At 54.5% G+C, this 25812-nt stretch overlaps 7 protein-coding genes across 7 annotated transcripts; 4 read left to right on the forward strand and 3 right to left on the reverse strand.

The window, feature by feature from the left end:
• Positions 1-723, reverse strand: LRP88_10522 (HAD-like domain-containing protein; the record flags this gene model as incomplete). Its single annotated transcript, XM_083246978.1, has 1 exon — positions 1-723. The coding sequence occupies one exon, from the start codon at positions 721-723 to the stop codon at positions 1-3; it is 723 nt and encodes a 240-aa protein (XP_083098091.1).
• Positions 724-6557: 5834 nt separating this feature from the next.
• On the forward strand, positions 6558-8704 carry LRP88_10523 (Zn(II)2Cys6 transcription factor domain-containing protein; the record flags this gene model as incomplete). The annotated part of the gene is made up of 4 exons (XM_083246979.1): positions 6558-6617; positions 6720-7424; positions 7479-8246; positions 8396-8704. The coding sequence occupies 4 exons, from the start codon at positions 6558-6560 to the stop codon at positions 8702-8704; spliced, it is 1842 nt and encodes a 613-aa protein (XP_083098092.1).
• A 695-nt stretch (positions 8705-9399) lies between these two features.
• On the reverse strand, positions 9400-9856 carry LRP88_10524 (uncharacterized protein; the record flags this gene model as incomplete). The annotated part of the gene is made up of 3 exons (XM_083246980.1): positions 9400-9415; positions 9521-9772; positions 9831-9856. 3 exons carry the CDS (start codon positions 9854-9856, stop codon positions 9400-9402), a joined length of 294 nt encoding a protein of 97 aa, XP_083098093.1.
• A 4893-nt stretch (positions 9857-14749) lies between these two features.
• LRP88_10525 (COPII subunit SEC24) lies at positions 14750-17647 on the forward strand (the record flags this gene model as incomplete). The annotated part of the gene is made up of 2 exons (XM_083246981.1): positions 14750-15361; positions 15422-17647. The coding sequence occupies 2 exons, from the start codon at positions 14750-14752 to the stop codon at positions 17645-17647; spliced, it is 2838 nt and encodes a 945-aa protein (XP_083098094.1).
• Positions 17648-20872: 3225 nt separating this feature from the next.
• On the forward strand, positions 20873-22113 carry LRP88_10526 (mitogen activated protein kinase; the record flags this gene model as incomplete). The annotated part of the gene is made up of 4 exons (XM_083246982.1): positions 20873-20985; positions 21048-21243; positions 21302-21683; positions 21737-22113. The coding sequence occupies 4 exons, from the start codon at positions 20873-20875 to the stop codon at positions 22111-22113; spliced, it is 1068 nt and encodes a 355-aa protein (XP_083098095.1).
• A 1152-nt stretch (positions 22114-23265) lies between these two features.
• LRP88_10527 (oxidative stress response protein Oxr1) lies at positions 23266-24286 on the forward strand (the record flags this gene model as incomplete). Its single annotated transcript, XM_083246983.1, has 2 exons — positions 23266-23772; positions 23834-24286. 2 exons carry the CDS (start codon positions 23266-23268, stop codon positions 24284-24286), a joined length of 960 nt encoding a protein of 319 aa, XP_083098096.1.
• A 362-nt stretch (positions 24287-24648) lies between these two features.
• LRP88_10528 (uroporphyrinogen-III synthase HEM4) lies at positions 24649-25656 on the reverse strand (the record flags this gene model as incomplete). The annotated part of the gene is made up of 2 exons (XM_083246984.1): positions 24649-25301; positions 25368-25656. The coding sequence occupies 2 exons, from the start codon at positions 25654-25656 to the stop codon at positions 24649-24651; spliced, it is 942 nt and encodes a 313-aa protein (XP_083098097.1).
• Between the last annotated feature and the right edge of the window lie 156 nt (positions 25657-25812).

Here is a 25812-nt window from a genome sequence, read left to right on the forward strand (position 1 = left end):
CTATTTGCCAGCAAGCTCCTTGTCCAACGCATCCGCCATATCCCCGAGCGTATCAAACCTCCAATTATACACAGGATTCTCTCGGTTACCCATGACAGCCCCAGGTCTCTCAATCCAGCTCGACTTGATGTCCATCTTCTTGGCCGGCTGGTGGTCGTGGAATTGGCTCTGCGCCGTCTGCAGGACCTGCGCCTTGGGAATGCCCAACTTGGCCTCGGCCTCCCGCAGCATGTACTCAAAGTTGTGCAGGTCGGGCTTATAGCTGCCCACATCCTGCGCCGTGATGATTAGGTCAAAGTGGACGCCCTGGAGGGGGCCCGAGTTGCTGCCCGAGAAGGACTCGCGGTCGACGTTGGAGAGCACCACGAGCTTGTAGTGCTTCCCGAGCCGTCGAAGCGCCTCGACCGTGTCCGGGAACGCGGGCCAGGTACCGATGGAGTTGCCAAAGGCCTTGTCCTGCTCGGTGCTGGGTTTGGGGAGGCCAAGCCGCTCGGCGATCTGCGGGTGGATGGTGGTGAGAAGCTCCGAGTACTTCATATCAGGCGTCTTCACCTGCTGGGCGCTCTCCAGCTCGTGGTGGATGGTGAGGAGGTGCTCCCGCGAAAAGGAGGCATTGTTGGCTTCGAGAAGGGGCTTGAGGCCATTGAGAACACCGGTCTCCCAGTCGATGAGGGTGCCATAGACATCAAAGGAGAGGAGGCGGAAGTCTGATAGACGGCTCATTGTGGTGACGTTGTGGGTCGACTGGGGTGTGCAACTAAGTGATAATGAGATGAGTTGAGATGAAGTTGTGGCCTGACAAAAGCAATCTATGCAGATGCAATATATACTGAGAGCACGCCCTGCAGTTGACAACAGTCCGGAGGTGAGAATCTCACGTGCAGAGTCCGGAGGTGAGACATTCCGGTGCCGGTCGACACGTCCGAATGGGGAAGCCGGCCGGCACGCGCCGAATGTGGGGTAAATGATGCCGGGATCAGGTACGGGGAGCCGGTTGGTGATGCCGGCAGCGTCAAATTCAACACCACCGGAACATGATCTGGATATTAAATTTCGATTCTGGTATCTTCCATGGTCTGGAGATACTCTGGGATGTTGTGCTTGGAGCCGGCAGTGGACGACCGGAAAATAAGTTGGGTATTGTCTTGCACCCTCAGTGTCGAGCCGGTTGTCTTCCGTGACTCTGCTTCAAGTTGTATCAATTCTCGATATGGAAGCACTCATACACAGAGATTGGGTATCGAATACTATGACCATCAGTGAGTGTGTTGAGAGGAAAATGAAACACTCGTTGGGCTTCGGACACTTCCCTACGTCGAAGTGTAAAGGCGGAATACACCCACATACATGCTTTATCAGTTTCCAAATGTCACTCCGACTGGACTGGAAATCTTCTTATCAATCCACATGGCATTCTTGTCGCTCTGCCGTCACGTCCCAGCTGCCTCCATGGCTTCAATATTGAGCAGTTGGAGCGAGCAACAGCTAGATTCTTGGCACGATAGCGAACACCACCGTGTACGCGTTTGCGATTGGTATACACGGTTGTGAGAAGCACTATCGCAGGCAGACCAATGGGCCATTCGGTCCTCAAACGCGACGCGGTTTGGGGAGAAGCCTGGGAGACGCTGCAGCCCAACTCGGCCGGGCGTTGTCAAGCCGACTGGTGAGCTCGAAAGGGGCTGAGTATTTATGAAGTTCTCAGGGGGTATCATTTCGTCTGTTGCTACCTCAGCGCGGAGGTCATTGCATTACCTGGTCGGTGCCAACCCCCGAGAGTGGGAGTGTAGAGCGAGCCCCGTCCAGAAACCTTACCAGATCGAGATCTTCTTGCGTAACTCCACAAGGGTGCTTAACTGGGAGATACAAGTGTCGACGGCAGTTCAACTAGTAGAAAATACCGTAAATATCCGTTATCGTAATGTGACCTGAGGCAACTTTCAATTGCGAAATACTCTGGATGAAGGATGCATAAGGAGGGTGACAGTGCAGACCAGGAGCTGAGATGATCATCCCCTGCGAGGCCTACCATCTCCCACTCGGCGTGAACAGACCTCATTTTGATCGCGTCAGCGCCCTCAACAAAATACTGCTCGCGCTCGGCATCGATAGCACTGCCGAGTAGATAGTCCCCCACGTCCCTGACACCGAGGGATCCGAGGACCGAGCCACAGACGCCATTGCCGCCATCGAGCAGCCTCTTGTGTCGAATAGGATCCCGGTCGAGTCGATCATCAGGTGATTTTTGGCGTGCGGGTACGAGTAACCCAAAAGAGGCCATCCACGATCTGCGAGGTCTCTGGACTTCTGCACCTTGACGCTGCCTCCTGACTTGATAAGCATAAAGAACTAGATATTGCCAGGGTTCCTATGACTCGTAGCAGCCTTAGCACCGTTACAAAGGTGCTGCAGGGCGGAAGTCAGTCTCGTAAAGGTGGGTACAGAATTGGGAAGCCCCCTTGGGGCGGTAGCTTGGAAGCCAAGATGAAGAGCTCGGCCCTCTGGCGTTGTATCGTAAACACGCCGTCTAGTCGGAACGGGCCTCGAGGCATTGGCGGCTCAGTCAGATCCATCTGTGACCAAAGCAACATGTCTGTGATATATCATCCATCGAGATCCATTGCTTGTCAGTTGTGACATTTGGTGCCCGTCAAACTGGCTGCCTGGGTCCGGATTTACGGATAAGTGACGCTGGGGGATCTTCAAGCAGCGTCTCATCAAAGGCAGTGAGTGCATGGATTAGCTTGGAATGGCAAGGTGATGTTGGGATGTTAGCGAGGAGTGTCACCGTTGAGATCCAGTGAACAAAGCTCTGCTGATCGACAAATCGGCTCGTGCCCATTTCAAGGGCGTAGACTCAATCTGTCACTTGTGGGTTTGGTTATCAAATCATAAAACCTTTGCCGTTTGTTCAACGGCTCGTTGGTTGGGGAGCAATTTTCAATGCCAAGGACTGAGGCATGGCCGGCAAGTACTAGCACCAAGAAGCATTATCTTGTCCACTGATAACCGCCAATCCTTCTACTGAAACAAGTTGTTTCTTGTTGTTGCCTCTCGTTGATGATTATCACGAGGCGCACGAGTTTGGCGGGTGAGAAATGCGTCGTCTCGGTATTGAAGCAAAATATCGATAGTGCCCTCCCTCAGCCAGTGACCTGCAAGCGGGCGGTCACACTCTGGACCAGCCTGTCAGCGGCCTGTCTCCGCGCCACCGGCCCTCGGCAGGGAATACTGTGCAGTTGAGATTGCTTGACTCATGTGACTGAGGATGACAGGAGCAGCAGGGTTCAGAGAGAAGTCATGACAGAGCCAGGATCTTCACAGAAACGCAAGAGCTGCATCCACTGGTGTCAAATCCTGGCCCAGAACAGTTGAGCAACGCGCAACTCGGAGAATATGCGGGGATGCTAATTTCCCTTCCGGCGGATCCTGTGGAGACCAGAGAGGCGCTCGAAACGAGGGCGGCGATCATCAGGCACGAATGTTTCTAAAATAGTGCGCCTTCTGGCTGTCCATGTCCGTGGGAGGCATGTTGGCGGAAGATGCCGTGGATGGAGGCTTACAAACCTTCCAAGACCGTGTTTCTGGAGTGCAGATGGGGATCGCGGGCGCGGGAATGCCAGGGGCAACAAGCAGTTGGACGCATGTCTTGAACTGAGACGCCAGACTGCCTGGGGAGACAGACACGCTTTGAACATGGACGCACGCCACCGCCCCAGCTATGTGCTTGCGAGTGCATGCGGGCGTGATGGAAACCAGGCATTTGTATGGCTGGCCCGGCTGTTGTTGGTTTGCATAGTCCATCGTCCGGTGTTGAAGGAATGTGGGCTTGGGGTTTGTTGGTCTGAGGTAGATGGGACGGGGAAAGCTTGTGCCCTCTGCCCTGATCCACAGATACAGAGCAGAGGGGAAGCCTGGAAAGGTGTCATAGGGTCGGCAGACGGACCTGGAGAGCCCTGAAAGGTTTAGAGGGTCGACAAATGTCTAAGACTGAGAAACGGAACAGAGCGGATCGATGGTGTGAAACCTTCAACGGCGACGAGGCGTCGACGACCGAGACAGTCGAACCCCTGGATGTCTCAACTCAGTTAGCCGCAATTACCAAAACAAGCAGCCATCAGGCGACTTTGGCAGACCCTAACAAAGAGGCGTCGCGTACTAGGCCAGATGAATGCTCGCTCGGATGCTGGGTTCGGGATGTCCTCACGTCAAGGAGGGAACAAAGAAAGCCCCCGGTCCACCATCCGAGAGACCCCGGAAAGCGGGCCAGCCCTATCGGCCCTGAGTTATTCGTCTGGTGCCTTTTGTTTCCTGTCAGGTCTGCCTGGCTACCGGGTTCAGGGACGACTGCCGGACAATCAATCAATCGTTTTTGTCCATGCAGCATGTACCGTACCGTACACCGTGGTCATGCGGATTCGGGACCGCAGCCGCGAAAGGCACGTTCCCCGGGGACTCTCTCGTCCCTTGTTCCTTGGAGGATGGGGATAAGGGTCGCAGAATAGAGAAGTCTGGCCGAGGGAAGCGCCTCGCACTGTGTCGATACAGTGGTCTATCGGTGTTTGAAAAAGGTAGGAGACCTGGTCGGTCAAGCTAATGCAAAGGAAGCTTGATAGAGGAGTCCCGTGACCTGGAGCATGATATCCATCCGTATCTTGGGAAGGTGCGTATCATCAGTCGGAAGTCATCGAGACCGAGTTATGAATTGTACATAAAAGGACTGATCTTTTGTGAGGCTGTCGTACTTCCTATTTGGGACTCTAGGTCGACAGGGAGGTCAACTAGTGCAGTTGTCTCTTACGACTAACTTTCTCCTGCCAACAACACTTGACTTCTATAGCAACTGCAGATGCCAATGCGAGCAATCACTTGCATCTCGTCCGAGCTGTTTTAGCCTCACGTTTCAAGGCGTCGTCACCCGACATGCAGCCGAACCGATCGTCTTCGGCCGGCAGTCTCTCGCCTCCTTTCAAGTCCGTCCATACATCGTCTCCATCATCCCCAGAGCTCAAGCTTCTGTCGTCTATCCTTGTCATGGATCCAAGTAATCCCGGTGGCCCATCAGTGGCCCATGCGCCTGGCCATACCTACATCAGCCGAGCCAAGGTCTCATCGCCGAGGCTGCGACGACTCAGGCACAGCCTAGACACGGTGCACTAGACCCTTGGCATACCGTGTCGAGACCGGGACAGGTCCTCCTCGGAACTAGCAGCTGGGCACTAGACCGCGATGCTGGACGGACATAGGTTCCAAGCTTCCCTCCACCAGGGACCCCCCCCCCGGGCACCCAAAACGGTCTACCAGGCCCTGTAACGCCCCTGCAAGCCCACCCAAGCCCCAGCCTCCTCCCTTGGATGGAGCCCAGGCCAGGCCAGGATGGGCAAGACGAGACACCTTCGACAGCAGACGCCTCGTGGCTTGCTCGTTGCATCACGACGACGGGGACGGTTTCCCACGTCCCGCTTCCCGTTCTCTCGCTTCAAACACGAACCAACTCTCTGCTTCATCTGCTGCTCACCAAGACCTACATCTATTACTTCTCGCCGTTTCCTCCTCTGCCGGAGAGTTGGCTCATCCTGGAAACCGCTGGCATCCACCCATCGTCGACCGTTGAGAGCGGGGCCTCACCTAGCTGCATCGCATCGCATATCCTTCGCCTCGCCTAGCATCCTTCAAGACGTGACAAGAAGGAAAAAGCAATTCTTGTTCCTCTCGAGCACTCACTCTCGGCATTCGCTCGCACACCACACGGCACAGCACGACACAGAGAGGCATACGACGACTGCCATTGACAGATCAGCAAACTCAACTTTCACAAACTTGGCCTGTCTCATCACTGTCATCACCTCCGCCCCCTTGTCCTCCCCTCCTCTCCCAATCTAGGTTCCACCACGAACCCGCTGTCGTCTGTCTAGCCCCCAGTCCGTGTAAGGCGAAGCTAACATATCCATCATCGTCACTCCTCTTGTGTTAAAGTGCCTGGACATCTCTGCTTCCCATCTTCCCCTTCCTCTTGTCTACTCTCGTTATCAGGGCCACTCTCCTACTTATATGCTGAAACAACTCCTTGATACCATCGCAACAAACTCCCATCTGGGCTTCTGAAGCCACTTGCGAGTCAGCGCTTGTGTCAAGTTGTTATCCTTCGTCTCTGACAGCCGAAGCTCCCGCTCATTTTCTAGACTGACTCGACTTCTACCTCAGCCTCTTTGGCGCTGACGACGACGACGATCAGTCGGCTCGTGCTGCAATTGTCGGCCGCCATCGCAGTATCAATCAATCTCGCTACTTGAACCAACTCACGGCTGGCCGTCTTTCCTGTGAGGGACCTCGCTCTCTCAGACCCCATATGCAACCTCGCGTCTTCGTACGCCCATCCCCGTGGTTCTCGTCTACTCTGTCCTCCCAGGAGGCCGTTGGACAGCCAGTCCTTTCACAGTAACCGACTTCGATCCCGCCCCTTCTCTGTCGCCAGCTTTGCATCTTTCAGCACCTCTGCCAACTGTGCCGTGATCTCTTTTTGGGCCGCGCCTCGGTCCTCATCACCATCTCTCGCCATGGTTTATTGCGGCAAGCCCTCGAGGGGCTGCCAGATGTGCAGGGCCCGTAGAATCAAGGTATGTTTGGTCCATGCCGCTCCTCAGCAGACAATGTTTGCTTGACTCAACCCTCGCCATCTTCCTGGAGGCTCCTCTGATGCACCGACTCACCCCCCACAGTGCGATGAGACGAAACCGACCTGCAACCAATGCGCCAAATCGAGGAGACAATGCCCGGGCTACAAAGATGAGTTCGACCTCGTCTTCCGCAACGAGACCCAAGCCACCGAGAGGCGGGCTCGAAAGGCCAACAAGAAGGCCATGGCTCAGAAGCAGGGCAAGGCCGCCAGTTCTCGGGATGCCCCCAAAACCTCGACCACCACCAAGCCGAATCCTGACCAGTCCATCATAACCACACTTCAGCTCCCCGTGGACCAGCAGGCTACGTGTCACTTCTTGTCCAACTTTGTTCTTCTCCCCTCCCACGACAGCACTCGAGGATGGATGGAGTTTGTCGTTCCGCTACTCAAGGCTGAGAAGCCCGCTCCTCATTTCAAGCTAGCATTTGACGCCTGCGCCGTCGCCTCTCTCGGAAACCGCGTAGGACCTGGGAGCAATTTCGAGAGCGAAGCTCTCGGTCATTACACCAAAGCCCTCGCCGCCACATTCACCGCCCTGAAAGACCCCGAGGCACGCAAGGAGGATTCCACCCTGGCCGCCGTTCTCTTGCTGGGGCTGTTTGAGAATATTACTGCAAAGCAGTTGGGCATGCTGGCATGGGGTTCTCACATTGAAGGAGCCATTCAGCTGGTCAAGGCCAGAGACAAGAAGCAGTCCCGAACCAAGACAGGGTTGGCACTTTTTGTAGCCACAAGGACGCAAATGGTAATTTGGATGCTTATCGCCCCCTCTTTGAAAGGTTGCTAACCAGCCCCTTAGATTATCCACACATTGAGCACAGGCAAGGCTCCTATCATGGGCGTCGAGTGGTGGATCACAGACGGCATCAAGAACCGATACGGAGCCGAGTGCCAGCGACTCAACATTCGGACAGCAGAGATCAGGGCCGAGGTCAACCGCTTGATGACAACCCTGTCTCGGAGCCCCGAGAACGTGGAGCTACTACTAGACATGATCCGGCGCTGCCAGACTCTGGACCAGCACCACGTCAACTGGATCAACGAACTTCCCGAGTACTTCAGATTCAAGGCTGTTGCTTGGGAGGATCATGTCCCTAACGGCAACTATGCCCTGGCAGAGGTGTTCCCGGGGCGAGTGGACGCGTACCAAGACCTGTGGGTCGTCAGCGTTTGGAATCTTATGCGATGCTCCCGGATCATCCTGGCATCGCTGATCGTGCGCTGTGCCGCGTGGGTATGCTCACCCGTGGATTATCGAACGACGCCCGAGTACGCGACAGCGGCCAGGGCGTGTGTCGACATGATCACGGACATCATCGCTTCGGTCCCCTACCAGCTCGGTTGGTTCTCCAAGCGCAAGGAGCTCCTCGAGCGGGCCAACCTGTCTGCGTTTGGCTGCGGAGAGGAGGATGCCCTCAAGGGATTGCCCGGATACTTCCTTACATGGCCCCTGACATGCGTCCAGGGTCAGGACTACACGACCGACGCTCAGAGGGCATGGGTCAAGGGTCGACTACAGTTCATTGGCAACCAGCTCGGGGTGAGATATGCCAACATTCTCAATCAGGTAAGAGACCCTCGTCGATCCTTTTTAACCTCAGAACTTTGTTTTTTCCTTTCCATATTTCTTCTTTCCGCCCTATCTTCGGCGTATTTTCTTTTTTGTCTTTACTTTTTTGTTTGAACTTCAGGCTGACAAGTTCGGCAACTCCCTAGCTCAACCTCCGTGTCCCATCCATGCTCATTCGCCGGGATGGTCTTATGGCCAACCCCTACCCGATGGCGCACAACTTTGAGAAGCTGCTGTCGGCGAGGTCGGCCCCGCCCTCGGCTGGGTACTCGATGAACCCCATCCAGCAGCGGGAGGCGATGCACAAGGAGCAAGTGGAGCGGGAGAAGACAGAGCTGCTTGCAAAGGCCATGGGGAGCTTGGATAAGCTTGACGAGACGGTGGCCGATGGGTTCCTGCACTTGAAGAGTGGTGCAGCACTGAAGGGTGGTTCATCCGCAACGCGTCAAAAGTAACCTGGGTTCTGCTGGCTGATCCTGGTCTTTGACAACAATATTGTCTGGTTATGTCCTACTGGGCCTCCCGGTTACTGCTGCTGATTATTCACAATCTTGACGGTCATGTACAGTCATTGGCATCTAGTTTCAAGAGACGACTTTGAAGGAAGCTTTGGGCTGGAGCGAACAAGAACTTGGCGGGAAAAGTAAGGGAGTTTTCGCACGGCATTCTGGCCATGTTGCGTTTAGGCATTGGTGTTCAAAAATGATCCCCCTTCTTCATACCGATTCGTCTTGCACATTGATGTTGTGATACCCCATGACCGTTAGAGGCATGACGTAGGTAGCTCGAGACACTCGGCTAGGGTGTAATAAATCGTGCACATGAATCGTCAAATGGTCGTCAAATGTACTGTTGTCGATTCTCGGCCGGCCATGATTGTACATGAGAGAAAAAGCATATCGAACAAAAACCCGCGGGACGAAGCCCAGCACCCGATGTGTTAAAAAGCATTGTAGTTATTCCCAAACGACTCCACCGTCCGTCGTATTAGTCCCGTGCTCGGATATCTGACAGATTAGATTGCCGGAACTGTTCCTTGACATCCATTGAATCCCCGTCGTTACTGTGTTGGAGCGAGATGCCGTGATTTTCGTCTGGAATATTCGCATCGTCGGCGGAAATGGTATAAGTGGTATAAAACGATGGACCCTCACTTTTGCTTCTTACTGTTCATGGTGTCAGCCAAAAACTCAAAAACTCAAAAAAAAAAAAAAGTAGACCACCCTCCGCATGCGGACAGGTCTCGGTCCCAGCAGCCCGGTTCGGCGCACCTCTGATCGTCCTTGCCCGTGGTGCCCAGGTTCCAGGCCTTGACGACCCAGCTCTGGGTGGCATCAACGTAGTTCTCCGTCTTGATTTGCTTGACCCCGACTTTGACGCCGTCCTTTGTGAAGACGACGTTCTTCTTGCCCATTCGCTCCGACGCGGCGTCCTGCATCTTGGCGACGCTGATGTAGACCTGATAGCCGACCCAACCACCGACGCCCAGGAGAGCGAAGACGATGAGGAGGGGGAGGACCTGGCTGCGAAAGGGGGTCAGCACGATCGCGACTAGGAAGAGAGTAGGACAGAGTGGCGTACCTGAGGGTTGAGGGTTGCTTGGCCATGTTTGCGAATTCTCTGGGTGGAGAGTGTAGCTTTCTTTTTTTTTCTTTCGCGCTTCGTGATCGTCGCAAAGTCCAAGCTTCGTCAAGGAGAGAAATCGAAACCGTGTGATTAAAAGTCGTCGAGAGGGAGGAGGAGAAGAGTAGTCGTCGTAGCGATCAACGCGGTGAAGGGACGAGGTTTAGTGTTAGCAAGAAGAAAAGAGGCCGCCGAAAGGGGTCGCGCAGAAGATGGGGGGGGAAGGAGAGAAAAAAAGGGCTTGAGGGGAGGGGAGCTGAAGGGGAAGGGATGGAGAAGCATGTGGTAGTTGTACTGCCCTGCGCCTGCGCGTACCTTCCCTTGGCCGTTCGTGATGAAAAAAGGGTCCAGTTCTGGCCAAGTCCTGCAGAGGACAAGGGGCGGCTCCAGCTCCTCCCCTCCATCAGCTCGGGGGGGCTACCCACCTGTAACCTTAGTGGGCGATGCGCTAGAACGTAGGGGGTTAATGGCCCTGTTGATGTTACGATCCGTCGAATGGAACCTTGAAATTTGAGATGATTGACAGAATACTTGAGGACAGAGAGACGCCATGATGGGATCAGAAATAGGTGAATAGACGGTGGAATTGAGCCCATCCAAAGACGAGAAATTATTCTTAATCACAATGTGAAGTTCCATGTTCAGTGGCTACATGTCACCATCGATGCTCATTAAACTACCTGCAGATTCAATGCGAAACCGCGGTGTAAGGTGTTTCCTTCAGCCCTCTTGGATGGATTTGCCGGCTAAGCCACTCGGCCCGCAGCGACGGGTGCCGTGCGATCCATCCCTGGGGGGCAGTGCCTCGCCTAGAAGATGGGATGGAAATTTGTCTGGACGGATCCGGAAAATGTCTTGTCTTGCTCCCCTCTCTCTCGCTTGTCGTCCAACCTCGTGGCAGCCCGGGGGAGAAGCATCACGGGGAATGCCTTTAGAGACACGGTACTCTTGACTTTTTGTTTTGGTGGCTGTTGACTCTTTCAGCCAAAGTTTCACCATGGCCGAGATCTCGAACACTCGCTTTCCGCTTTGGCTGGTGTGCAGGTGGCTGTGCTGTGCTGCGCTTGTGCAGCTTGCATGTTATGCAGCTGTCGATCATGGGCCTCGAGTGTTTAGCTCATGTCTGTCATGTTCAACATGGATACTTTTCAATTGAACACATGACATATTGAACTCGGGTAGAAAGGAGACAAGGTTCGTTTCCAAACTCAACTCAGCTCAGCTCGAGCTGAGGCAGTGCTGAGTAGATAGGCTCTATACCGTCTGGTTAAGTACCCGACAGCATCAACTCCGAATAAGGTGAGTCTAGCACCACCAATGAGGTTGTTCCTTTCACCACGGCATATGTAGGCGCGAGAGCCTTTGCTAGACCAATACAATGTTGCGAATGCCCTCGTATGACTGTTTCCAAGATGTCTTGACTCGGGGCCCCTGAGAGGCCAAGGTTTTTGTTGAGACTCTCAAAGTTGAGCGTCGGTAGGAAACACATGATCACTCTTTTGCTGCAGGATTAAAGGTTATCTTTCTACCTTGAAACAAATTGAGCTTCTACAAATAACCACTGCCCTGTCACCTTTTTCTATGGTCTGACTCTAGTCTAATCTACAGTCTGAATCGCTATATCTATACTAATCCACCTACACGTCTACATGTCCAACCCGTCCAGGTGGGAAGAGCCTGTCCCTACATGACTCTACCAAACACTTGTTGCTTTGAAGATTGACTCGTCACAGAACTCTTGTCCAAATTTGTGCTTCGACCGGGAACAAGACATCAGATGGGCAACCGTTCCTCCAAGCTCCGAAAGCCCAAGAGTGGGCTCCCTGAAGTCAAAAAGAGGCACTGGAGTCTTTTCGATCTCTCAGACGATGTGCTCCTTGGGATCTATAATTTCCTCGGGCAGGCGGATCGCGTATCCTTTGCACTTTCGTCCCGCCGTCTCTATGCGATTGTGTCAAAGCCAGGGGAGAGATTCATGATGCAAGGAGACGATCGACTCGAACTCCTGCAGCGCTTTGAACGAGACGGCGTATACCCCATGAGTATCCTCTGCGCGCTGTGTGAGGGTTTCCACCGTCCTCGGCTGGTCAACGAGTGGAATGCAGAAGAGGCAACCCGGGCTTGTGTTCTGTCTGGAGACAGCGAGATGTATGGAAAGACCATGTGCGAGGCTTTTCCGACCTATGTACACTTTGACCTCGTCGCCGCCATCACTCGCAGCTGACGGCACAATCTGGGTTTTTACAACCCACAGCTCCTCGAGTCCTCCGTTACCTTTTCGAACCCGAAGGTGAAGGGGAGCATACACTGCCGCATAGAGGCCAAAGTCGTCAACGGCAGCTGCTACACGGATATGGCTCTAAGCTACACGTATATCGAGTCCGCCGACGTCAAACTGATCACCCTCACGACCTGGAAAGATCTGGGCCGTGGGATAAGCGTTGAGGATCCTGTCTGGAAATCATACAATGATTCCCCAGGCCTCACGCCTCGCGAGCTCGATTTGGAAGCCTTAAGCTTGTATCATTTATTCGAAGGAAAAGGCGGGAAGAAGGCCCCCAAACCTTATCTGCCAAAACTTGGGAGGGAGGTGCTGTTGGATTTGCGCAACGGCCCTTCCGGTTAGCTACAACACTGTTCAGCTACCAACTTGGGCGATAGGGGTTCCCAATGGATGTCCCACACCCTGACCCAGGCCAGCCTTATCGAGAAGGCATGGGAGCGCGAAACACACATTCTTCCATCTGGATAGCATCTCAAAGCCAGCCACAGATGTGATGCACTGCCCGAGTCCCCAGTTCCCCTTGCAAGTAGGCAGTTACGGTCATACCAGATTCCATTGTAAGATCCCGACCCATGAGATGAGTTCCTGCCATATAGAAAGACAAGACTAAGGGGTGGCTCTTACTAAGGAGACCTAGGATTTAGGTAAGGCAGGTTGAGTAGGTAGATGTTTATTAGCTCTTTATATACTAGAGAACTCTCAGCCGAACCTAGAGATACTACAACACAATCAAACCATCATCTCAAACTACCATGTCTACCCCTGGCCTGACCGATTCCCGCCTCCGCCGTCGCAATCGCGCCGGCTCAATTACGCGTGGGAGTCGAATAATTGCGAGACAAACACCGATAATCGGTGTAAATGATGGTTCGAGTGCTTGAGTCAGGGATGTGAAAGGGCCATATTATGCAGATGGCCGATCGACTTTGAGTCGTATTCGAAACGAAAGAAGATAACCCGGCGAGAGCACTGGAGTTTAAAATGATCGCTCATCAGATGGCGGAGCATTAGCATGTGTGATGCCGGGCCGTCTGCTACACACCAGGCTGGAAAAGCCTCGTCCATTATCTCTCGTTCTCGTCTTCCATCTTTACCTGGTTCGAGTCCAGTCCCACGACTCTCTTGTCATGTTTTCATGTCAGCTCCCGACACCTACTCTAGGACCCGTTGAGAAATATCTCCCTCGACACAGTCTTCTTTTTACAGTCTCCATAGGTTTCCTACGCTCTTATAAGCGAAGAGAAAATAGTTGTGATATATCACTGTCGTTTAAACACCCTCCGATCTGTTGGGGTGTTATGAGACCAAGGACCGAGATTCGGGTTACCATCTAAAAGTAATCAAGGTAAGGTGCCCTCACTACCTCGCCCAGATAAGCTGAGTTTTAGTGTAGGTACAGAGCCAGATGCATGATAAACCCCGTCCATGGCCAGTTTTCCCCAGCCTGCTGTGAGCTAGGACCGGGTGTGCAGTGTTCACATATACATGCCTTGACGTTGATGTACATGATGAAGCCAAGGCCAAAATCAGAACACGCCTGGAGACTCTGGTACTCCTTGCTGCACGCCATCTAATCGTGGAAACTACGCCAACAAGGACGGGCCCTATTGTCATCCTGATCTAGGTACTAGAGGCAATAGGCAAGTGGAGGGCTCTGGCATTTGATTAGCTCAATGAATTGCCACTGCAGACAAAAAATACTGAGAATTCGGTATAATTAATTAATCCTGTTACTAGTTAGCGATGTTCAACACTATCGGGTCATGTTTGCTTCACAAATGCGTCAAATGTTGACTCGAGAGACAATGCACCCCACACGGGTGGCAGATGATTACTACAAATTAGACAAGTAAACTGTAGGAAGCTGAAGAATTAAACTCAAATTTTCATAAAATATAGTCATAAGTTTTGAAAAATTGAGGTTAAGTTTAGATTATGTTTTGATAAATGATTGAATGTGCAAGTACAATGTAGGGTGTTTTCCTGTGTCCTCGAACCCGTCGAAGTCCCGCTTGGGTTCACTGTTTTGTGGCTGGTACCTCTCAAAGTTGTGACCCAGCCACACCACCGCTCAATCGCCTCTCCAAGCTTCAATCCAACAGCTCCATGATTGGGACGGACGTGCCTAAATCTCATATGTTGCTGCCTGCAGTAATGACTCCAAAGCTCTAGACACTAAAATACCATTAAAAATGAGTCACTTCGTCACATGGAATCTGTCCTTTTGATCTTGTTGTCCTTTTGGCCTCGTCTTCTGTGGCATCTGATAGCGTGGCTCAGGCACCAACCGCAAACCGCCCCTCCTCTTGGCAGGTTCCTTGGCGTTCTGTGGCGGTGTCCAATCCGCACCTGGAAGAGGCCAGACTATCCCAGCTCTGAGCTCATCAACCGTCTTCATCTCCATCCTTCCCAGTCCAACATCACCCTCGACTGGGACACTTGGCTCTGGAGTTCCTATCGCCTTGATCTCTCATCCTCTTATTCATATCTGCTGCAGAGTCCACAGCAGCTCCTTCCCAACCGACCTCCCACCCACCGATTGACCGATCCCTTCATACCTCGGGTGCGCCGCAGCTCCCTTCGCCGCTCAATCATGTCGATGCCTCCTCCTGGCGATGGCTTCGGCGGCTACGCAGGCCAGCAGTATGGCCAATACGCCGCCGAAGAACAGCAGCCTCAACAAGGCTATGAAGATCAAGCCGCCGCCCAGCAGCCGCAGCAGCACGAAGCCGCCCACCACAAGAAGAAGAAGCGAGGATATGCGGCCCAGGCATTCGAGGTTGGCACTGGCGCCAACGCCGTCGCCGGTAGCCAGACTCAGGGCGCTCCCCAACAATACGGCGCTCCTGCTGCTCAGGCCGCTCCTAGTTATGGAGGTTACCAAGCCGAGCCTCAAGCTGCCGCTCCCCAGGGCTACCCAAGCTATGGAGCACAGCAACCCGCCGCCCAGGCTCCTCAGTACGGTTATCAAGCTCCCGATCAAGGCTATCCAGCACCCGGCGCTGGTCAGGCTGCGCCTGGTATCGGTGGTATCACCCAGGGTATGGGCAACATGAGCGTTGGAGGACAGCCTCAACAACAACAGTCCGCCCAGCAGGCTCGCCCTGCTGTTCTCAACCAGCTCTACCCTACCGATCTCCTCAGCCAGCCCTTCAATGTCTCGGAGCTCGACCTTCCTCCGCCCCCGATCGTTCTCCCCCCTAACGTAAGTGGGCAAACTATTGCGGCGAGATAATGAACCTAGCGGCTAACCTACGTGCACTAGACGAGCGTGACCCCATCTCCAAACGCCAACTGCTCCCCGCGATACTTCCGATCTACGCTCAACGCTGTTCCCACCACCCACTCTCTCCTCAAGAAGTCTAAGCTGCCCCTCGCTCTCGTTATCCAGCCTTATGGCTCTCTTCACGACGACGAGGACCCCGTACCCATTGTTCAGGACCAGGTCATCTCGCGCTGCCGACGATGCAGAACATACATCAATCCTTATGTCACCTTTTTGGACCAGGGTCACCGCTGGAGGTGCAACATGTGTAACCTCACCAACGACGTCCCCCAGGCTTTCGATTGGGATGCTGCTGCTCAGCAGGCTGTTGACCGATGGCAGCGACCCGAGTTGAACCACGCTGTTGTCGAGTTCGTTGCGCCTCAGGAGTACATGGTTCGCCCACCCCAGCCTCTCATCTACCTGTTCTGCTTTGATGTCAGCTACGCTGCCGTTTCGACTGGCCTCCTGGCTACCGCGGCCCGAACCATCTTGGACAGCCTCAACAGGATACCAAATGCCGATCGCCGCACGCGCCTGGGTTTCTTGGCTGTCGATTCTAGCCTCCACTACTTCTCGGTCCCCAAGGACTCTGACGAGAATGCCGAGCCCAGCATGCTGGTCGTCAGCGACCTCGATGAGCCCTTCCTCCCTATCCCCACCGACCTCCTGGTTCCCCTGACAGAGAGCCGCCAGAGTGTTGAGAGGTTCCTGCAGAAGTTGCCCGATATGTTCCAGAACAACCAGAGCAACGGCTCGTGTATGGGATCCGCCCTCCGCGCTGCTCACAAGCTCATCTCGACCCTTGGTGGTAAGATTGTCGTCCTGAGCGCATCTCTGCCCAACATGGGCGTTGGCAAGCTTGAGATGCGAGAGGATAAGAAGTTGCTTGGTACATCCAAGGAGGGCAGTCTCCTGCAGACTGCTAACAGCTTCTACAAGAGCTTCGCTGTAGAGTGTTCAAAGAGCCAGGTGTCCATTGACATGTTCCTCTTCTCCTCCCAATACCAGGATGTTGCTTCTCTGAGCAACCTTCCCCGATACACTGGCGGTCAGACCTGGTTCTACCCTGGCTGGCATGGCTCACGACCTGAGGATGCTCTCAAGTTTGCCTCAGAGTTCAGTGACTACCTGTCATCCGAGATTGGTCTGGAGGCTGTTCTCCGAGTCCGTGCCACCAGCGGTCTGCGGATGAACACCTTCTACGGCAACTTTTTCAACCGAAGCTCTGATCTCTGCGCTTTCCCTGCCTTCCCTCGCGACCAGTGCTACGTGGTTGAGGTGGCGATTGATGAGAACCTCACCAAGAACGTCATCTGTCTCCAAGCTGCCGTCCTGCACACAACATGCAATGGCGAGCGCCGCATTCGTGTCATGACTCTGGCTCTCCCTACAACAACAAACCTCTCGGACATGTATGCCTCTGCTGATCAGTGTGCCATCACCACCTACTTCAGCCATAAGGCGGTTGAGCGAGCACTCTCGAGCGGTCTTGATGCTGCCCGAGATGCTCTGCAGAGCAAGATCACAGAGCTTCTGCAGACGTTCAAGAAGGAGCTCGCAGGAGGCAGCATGGGCGGCGGTCTGCAGTTCCCTGCCAACCTGCGTGGCCTTCCCCTTCTGTTCCTTGGTTTGATCAAGAACGTGGGTCTTCGCAAGTCATCCCAGATTCCATCCGACATCAGGTCGGCGGCCCTCTGCCTCCTGTCAACACTTCCTGTGCCTCTTCTGATGCGAAGCATTTACCCTCGACTGTACTCTCTACACGACATGCCAGAGAATGCAGGAACACCCGACGAGCAGACTGGCCAGATTGTGCTCCCTCCTGCGCAGAATCTGTCATCAGAACGACTTGTCCCGTACGGTCTGTACCTGATCGACGATGGGCAGACCCAGTTCCTGTGGGTCGGCCGAGACGCGGTGCCACAGCTGGTTCAGGATGTGTTCGGAGTGGAAGATCGAAGCCAGCTCCAGGTCGGCAAGGGTCGCGTGCCAGAACTGGACAGCGATTTCAACGAGCGTGTGCGGGCTGTGATCCAGAAGAGCCGGGATCACAAGTCACTGGGTGTCGGCAGCATCACGCTGCCCCACCTCTACATTGTGCGGGAGGATGGAGAACCCAGTCTGAAGATATGGGCCCAGACGCTGCTTGTGGAGGACCGAGCCGACCAGGGCGTGAGCGCAGCGCAGTGGCTGGGCATGTTGAGAGAAAAGGTGAGTTGGTGACAAGGACTATAAGATGGGCAGACTGAAAGCTAACCACGATGCTTGCAGGTTGTTCAGTAAATCAACCGGGTCAAAGTCATACCCCTGTAGACGGACAGATGGATTGGAGCAGTCCTTGTAATACCGAGATGAGGAGGGATTCATGTTGGGAAGTTGGGAGTCGGGGTCATGGGGATGGCTGGCTGCTTGAGCAACAGAGAGAAGGGGGAACGAATGATGGATGTCTATTAGAGAATGGATTCTTTTGTGCGCAACGTATGCGATGACTGTGAATTACTAGAGGTGAAGTTGAAGCTAGTTGCAGAGTCATGTCGTGAAACTGGCGTATGATGATGGAGCGTGGCAGTTGGTCCAGGTGGAAATATGACATGGGACAGCAACAATCAAGCTCGCCCAGTCAATGCACGTGTCCCAGACTACCTTGGACAAGCCAAGAAAGCCCAGATCCATTCAAGGCTTGAAGCTAGAATGCGCGATTGATGCAGAGTATTTTTAGAAGCCCAGCATTCCAAGAAGGGAACCTAGACAGACTGAAAGGCCAGAGGGCCGCCCGGATCCTTGGGGCAAACCATGGCCAGGGAGATGGCGGCCCGCAGATGGGCAGCTCCCCGTGAATTCTGATACAGGCACCAGACACCACCACGCTTGTCGCATGCAGACAGTGGGAAAGAGTACAGCAAGATACAAGGGGCTCGCGATCCAATGATGAAACGCGGCAGCGGTGGTGGGTGTGAAACACACGCGGCTAGCAGCTGAGGCAGCCAATGGGGGGAGGGATTAGGCGCCGGGGCTTCTGGGAGGTTATTTTAGGACGAGTTAAGAGGTGGTAGCAATCTTGTGAGTGTCTTGTGCCTTGATGGTCGAACCACTCGAGATTATCATGAGCGTCGTTGATGGGCGAATGGGCAGAGTAAGGTTCGGAAACGGCTCAAAACAGCCGCGAGAGAGGCTGGATATTGACCGTGACTGGAGGGCCTCGATACCCTTGTGGCATGTTTCGCTTCCCAGTCAGATGGTGAAACGCATGAAGAATAGCTGTCGGTGGATGTGTATGCGGTAACCAGGGACTCTTTGTGCGACCAGGATTGCTTACCGTCGACGCTCCACCGAAAACCGGGCAGTGCAAAAAAAAGAGCCAGGAATGGATTCTGGATGCCCCATATCAAGCCAAGATTAGGTGCTTTGGCAATGTTTCGACGTCCATGTTGCAATAGCTCAACCCCAGGAAGAGAAAAGGCCAGCCAGCCATGCGCAAGGGCCGGCGGCCGCCCTTGCTTGCAGTTTTGACAGGAGTCTTGGCGTCAATGAGAAAGTGGAATTTGATGTCATCTTGCAGGCCTTGTCGGGTGTCGTCTCAGAAGAGACGTGGTGGTGCTGATGCTATCTTTGTTTCCGGGCAGCTGGGGGGGCTTCCATCCATCCTTCGGTAGGGCAGTCAGAGGACCAGTTTGAAACGGTGAGCGGACGCCACACCTTTTAGCTACAACCAACTTGAACCCCCTGGAGGTGAGCGAATGGGTACAGTGGTGTACATGACAGTTAGCCTCTACCTGCATTCTACCTGGGTCAATGCACTAGTGAGGGCGGGCTGCAAGTACAGAAAAGTACCTGCAGCCCACATCTGTCTTGCTGTCCGTCCCGCCCGCTGCCGTACGGGAGCTTCAAAGTCCATCCATCCACCCATTCCATCCCCCCCCCTTCTCTTCCCCTTCCTCCTCCCTACATCCACTTAAAGCTTGCAAAGGGCCACCGCATTTACCATTGTTCGCTTCTGGCCCTGCAATATCCGACGCTGACGGCGACGATAGCATCTTCTTCTTTTTTTACCACATTCCTTTTCCTGTGCTGCGCTATCCTGTTTTGTCTTGCCTTTATCGTTCCAGATTGGAACTACTTCGCTTCATCGCGGCGGGGCTCTAAAGAGGTGCGTGCCTGTTTCTTATTACCCCTCCTGACGATCATTACACCCAGTCAGTAAGGTATCCGGCGGCCGGTCTAGGCGGCCAGAGGCAGGAACCAAGATGGCGACCCCAGCAAGCTTCTCCAAGCCAGAGAGAGGGTTCGTTTCGTCTTGAGATCCGAGCTCTCCTTGTCTCAACCTCTTGGCGTCCGCATTCCTCTCTCGAGCTCCAGGACAGAGCCATCTAGACCGGCGCAGGGCGGCCTCTTACTTTCCCTCAGGTCTTGCCTCTGTCGAAGCCACCGCCCGATCGGCCTGGGATGTCCATCTGGGACTGACCCCGCTGTGAGCGAGCATGTGGTGCTTCCTAGCCGCCCAGCGCTGGCTTCATCACATCTGGCACGCAATCAATCACTCACTGTATCGTTCAGTCAGCAGCCTGACGGACGTCCACTGGAAAGTGGACAGATCAGATGACGGGAAGCCCCGTTTACTACCTTAATTGTCCCGGCCTCTTCCTCTGCTGCCGCAGGCTTGTTCCGCCTTTTCAACTCCTTGCCCCGTCACGTCTTGATTCAGTCTGACTCGTCTCGACTTGTCTCGTTCTTCCCTTGGAATATCACTAGTCGCTTACCTTGCCTTGCCTTGTCTATCCGACTCTAAACTTGCCAAAATACCTTGTCCGTTCCTTGACACTGACATTTCTGGGCGCCCGCTCACAGACCATCTCTGGCGACCAGATTCGGAGCCATTCTCCGTAGCAACTAAAGCCCGTGTCGCGATCCCCCCTACCTATACTCACCGTTCGCGACGGCGAGCCGACTGAAACCTGGGCCATCGCCACGACGCTAGCTCTCTACGGTCCTCGACCGCCCCCGTTTGTGCCCCGCGCCGCCGCGGCCTATTTGAAGAAGCACGGCCCGAGCGGAGCTGAATCCCACGTTTGCTACCTCGCTTGACTAGAGCGCCGTTGCGACCCTACTGCGAACGAGAACATCTTGGACCCTTTTTCTCTTCTTCATCCGTCTTTCCCCTCGCCACGCCAGCGGGATATAAACCGACAGCTTCCAGCCCGACAGATTCGTGCGTCGGACGTTTCTCATCAATCAACAAACTTGCGAGTGTACTGGGTGGATCTCAGTGCCCAACCCCTCAATCCTCCTCATTGACCAGAGCGCGAACAAAGGAGACTTGGCTGGTCCCTTTCTTTGGCCTTCGCAGTACCTAATATCTCGACACCTCCGACGACCGCGCAACCCCAACGCGACGTCTGCTACAAAGACTTTTCATCCCTCAATTTCTCTTCCACAACCTCCAACACAACCATGTCCCGATCGAACCCCCCTAACCCCACGGGGTCACGCAAGATCTCTTTCAACGTCAGTGAGCAGTACGACATTCAGGATGTGGTAGGCGAGGGTGCCTATGGTGTGGTCTGGTATGTTTCTTTTCGGCTCTTTCGCCAAATAATGCTAGGCATGATGCTAACGACTCAACCAGCTCCGCCATTCACAAGCCTTCCGGCCAAAAGGTGGCCATCAAGAAGATCACCCCCTTCGATCACTCCATGTTCTGTCTAAGAACCCTGCGCGAGATGAAGCTGCTGCGATACTTCAACCACGAGAACATCATCTCCATCCTCGATATCCAGAAGCCCCGAAATTACGAGTCATTTAACGAAGTCTACCTCATCCAGGTGCGAATACCTGCGCTTTGTCGCAAGAGGAGCGGAAACGGCTAACAAAGTAATGCAGGAGCTCATGGAGACGGATATGCATAGAGTGATCCGCACCCAGGACCTGTCGGACGACCACTGCCAGTACTTCATCTACCAGACGCTCCGCGCGCTCAAGGCCATGCACTCGGCCAACGTGCTGCACCGTGATCTCAAGCCCTCAAACCTTCTTCTCAACGCCAACTGCGACTTGAAGGTGTGCGATTTCGGTCTTGCGCGATCTGCGGCTTCGCAAGAGGACAACTCGGGATTCATGACCGAATATGTCGCGACTCGATGGTACCGCGCACCCGAGATTATGTTGACTTTCAAGGAGTACACCAAGGCCATTGACGTGTGGTCTGTTGGCTGCATTCTGGCTGAGATGCTCAGCGGCAAGCCTCTCTTCCCTGGCAAGGACTGTAAGTGATTGTTGGAAGTGAAGCCTTTGAAGTGTTATCTAACGCTTTGCCAGACCACCACCAGTTGACGCTCATCCTGGACGTGCTGGGCACGCCCACAATGGAGGACTACTATGGAATCAAGTCGCGCCGTGCTCGAGAATACATCCGATCTCTGCCCTTCAAGAAGAAGGTGCCTTTCCGAACGCTATTCCCCAAGACTTCGGACCTCGCTCTCGACCTGCTCGAGAAGCTCCTCGCATTCAACCCGGTTAAGCGCATCACAGTGGAGGAGGCTCTGAAGCACCCATACCTCGAGCCCTACCATGACCCCGAGGACGAGCCCACAGCGCCCCCGATCCCCGAGGAGTTCTTTGACTTTGACAAGCACAAGGACAACCTCAGCAAGGAGCAGCTGAAGCAGCTCATCTACCAGGAGATTATGAGGTAAATGTACCTACCTATGGCGAGGATATGTTTTCGTATCTGGGATCTGGGATCCAGATTGCCTCGAAGGGAGGAACTTGATATCATAGCTGTAGGGCAGACATTGTGGCAATCATGACACTGTAAGTGAATGGGGCATATGGATGAATAGCATGGCGGCAGGTTTGGAGATGGTAGATAGACATACCCAAACACAGGCGCGCACACAATCACCTCTCTGGTCTTATCCTGCATGGCACAGGCTTGGCGTGTGCTGGCTGAGGCGCTGGTGGTGGCAACTTGGAGGGAGGACAGAGAGAGGGATGGAGGCGAGAAGGGCTGGAGAAGATTACGATAAAGTGCATACTGAAACAGTTTTCCTTTTATTAGTCATGTTTAGTTATATCCAAAAGAAGAAGTTTCATCATGACGATTGATAATGAGTCCAGGGGAGTATAGCACGTGTCGCAGGCTGGGCTGTGAAGGGGCAACGGTCTAGACCACGGTTGTGGCACACTTGAATAGGCGTTGATGCAGGGCGGATTATTGATGATGATGGCAACTGGCGCCATTGGCCAGATGAAGCTAGCACGTTAGGTAATGAGGCTCCCATGTTCATGACCATCAGCATGTTTGGCCTTGCCAGCGTGTACAAGGACGAGGCGTCAGCTGGTGGCCAAAGCGACCTGATAGTCGAGGCTTGAACATTTGGTGTTGATGGCATCAAGAATTCCTGCTTAACTAGGTAGAAACAGGGAGGTATTCGGTGTCCACGTCAGACGCATAGACTGTCAGGCGGTCTTGGTCTTGTCTTCCAGGTTGTCTTGTTTGGCGCTCGGGGCTGACCCCGCTATATCAAGCTCCACTAGCTCCCCCAAAGTAGGTGCGTCACGGCCACCTAACTTATCGTCCATACCTTCTGTGTCTGTCTACCTGTCGTTGACTCTTGGATCTTTCTTCTGGAGCCCGCCAGTTCCCTCGAATGTCTCAGATCCAAACAGATCGATTTTGTTCATCAGCCAACTCTTCCCGTCGGCCCTCGACATCCAACCTTTTTCTGCTTTATTCAATGTTTCGACCAACTCTTCAAACCTTGATCTAGGTTCTCTTTCTCCACACATTATCTATACCTACCCACCCACCCACCTACCTTTGTCCTGCTTCTACCCCAAACATCATGAGCTCTTCGGACCGCAACGACTCCCCCGAGACTCCCGACTCTTCTGGCGCTGGCACACCCTCCAACTCGAACCGAGCCTCTGCCTCATACATCTCCAACATGTGGACCGGCCTCATCCGCCGCTTCTCCAGCGATTTCCCCAGCCAGGCCGACACCGCCTACGATGAGGACCCCAAGCACCAACAGAACGGCAAGGACGGCATCAACGGTGTCTTCACCCCCGTGCGCCGCACCGCTAGTCCTCTGCGCCCACCACCCCTCGACCCTCTAATTCTCCACGGCTACCGCGAGAGCACTCCCATCTCGGCCAAGCTGCTGACAGGCGCTGTCGCTGAGGAGATCCGCGCCATGATCCCCGAGCGGCTGCGCATCGTCGACGACTGGCACCTCATCTACAGTCTCGAGCAGGACGGCGCGAGCCTGGCGACGCTGTACCAGCGTTGCCGGCAGTACGAGGGCAAGCGAGCGGGCTTTGTCCTGGTTGTCAAGGATCTTGAAGGCGGGGTGAGTATACTTGAAACCAAACAATGGCATGACATGACGTTGTTCTTCTAACACGGTGCAGATCTTTGGCGCATACCTATCCGAATATCCTCACCCGGCGCACTCGTACTTTGGGAACGGCGAGTGCTTCCTCTGGCGCGCCTCAACTCTTGCGCCGCTTCCTCTTCCACCCTCGGCCGACACGACAGACGTCAACACGCGGAACACGACGCTCGCCCTGCCGGCTTCGTCAGAGGGTACCACGCCCACGGGCTCACGCGCGCCGTCCCCCGCGCCGAGTGAGGCAGTTCGGTTCAAGGCGTTCCCCTATAGCGGGCTAAACGACTTTTGCATGAACTGCGAGACGGGCTTCCTGAGCGTCGGGTCCGGCGGTGGACACTACGGGCTCTGGTTGGACAACGGGCTCGATGTCGGGCACAGCTCCCGGTGCGAGACGTTTGGCAACGAGCCGCTGAGCGATGAAGGGACCAAGTTTGGCGTCATTGGTGTCGAACTTTGGGTCATGGGGGTGTAAGTGCATGATCCCATGCTGTTTTTCGTTTCTGGTTTGCACGGCGCTTGGTGTTGTTTTTCCTGGGTGATGAATGGATGGATGGTTGTCTCTCCTTAAAGAAAAAGATGGATGCGTTGCACGACAGGTGGGAAATATCGAGGCTTGGGAGCCGCGTAACGACTTGTTGGGTACATACGGAGGGAGGCTTGGGCAACAAACAAAAAAGATACGGGGTGGATGAGTAGACTTAATGATACCCGGAGCTGACACTCCCGACTCTTTCTGCTGATCTCGCGGTTGTTATGATGTGCCATGACTTGTTGAGTTTCTCACGGGTGTTCAAGGCATGAGGAGGGGGGTTATGCTTTGATATTTGCCCAGTATCAACTTTGATTCCTAGTCACAAACTCCTGGATCCCGTCTAATACGCCCTGCGGCGTCGGTGACTCGGCGCACACGTCGGGCTCAAAGCCAAACGACTTGAGGTGATCTCTTGTTGTAGGCCCAATCGTCGCGACAAACGTCTTGCCATCCCGCACGCTCCCCTCGCGCACCTTGCCCGTCGCCGGGTCCAACACGCCCATAACCTGGAGTAGGCTATCGCATCCCGTCGGTGAGAAGACCACCACCCACCGTGCGGGCGCATCGTGCGTCTCAGAGAGCACGCGATCTAGGTCGATGGGGAAGCTCTCCATGACGCCTGTTCCATAGACGACCGTCTCGTCGACTGCGATGCGCTCGCCGTCCGGCAGCTCAGGGTCCTGCAGCGTCTTGGGGATGATGTCCCGTCGAGTCTCGCCGACGAGAAACAGTACGGGAGGCAACGACGGCCGGTCGGCGTGCCATTCGCGGTAGTGAGAGAGGATATAAGGGGCGAGGGTCGCGCCGTTGCCCGTGTGGCTACCGAAGACGCTCAGGGGGGGATCCTGCGGGACGGCGGCGAGGGCGCGGGTCGTCGCGGGGCCGACGCTATAGACGGGAATGTGCTGAAGGTGAGGCCACGACGTCGGTGGGTCATTCGCTATGCTGTCATTCTCTGAAGATCAATCAGCTTGTGCGATTCTACTCAGTGAAAGTCAATTGACTTGTTCTCAAGACTTACCATCCTTGCCGTCCTGCACCAGCTTCACAAACGCCTCGACCGCGCGCTGTGATGTAAAGATCAAGCCGCCGTACTCATGTTGCTCCCTGTTTCCAATCCGTCCCTCGCGGAGCACCTCAGCGACCTTTTTCATGCCCTCATCTTGGAATTGGTGCAGCAGCACGGGGACAAACTGCGGCGCAAAGGAAGCTCCGGCGGCGCTCGTCTCGGAGAAGAGGTCCTCGTATGAATCGCCGGGGCTTGACCTCGTCTTGAGCAGGAGGACCGGCACCTTGTCGGAAGATGTCATGTTGACGTAGGGTCCGGAGGAGGGAGTGTCAATGGCGAGGCTGAGGGATCATGAATCGGAACTCGGAGCGAGGACTGATCAGCAACTTTTGGAGGGACGGGGAGGAGGGGCACATGGAAGGGAAAAGGTGGGCATGGCGTCACTGGCGGGCATTTT

This window comes from Fusarium phalaenopsidis (genome assembly GCF_050370095.1).
Source record: "Fusarium phalaenopsidis strain FUZ10S chromosome Unknown contig_32304, whole genome shotgun sequence".
Taxonomy (NCBI): domain Eukaryota; kingdom Fungi; phylum Ascomycota; class Sordariomycetes; order Hypocreales; family Nectriaceae; genus Fusarium; species Fusarium phalaenopsidis.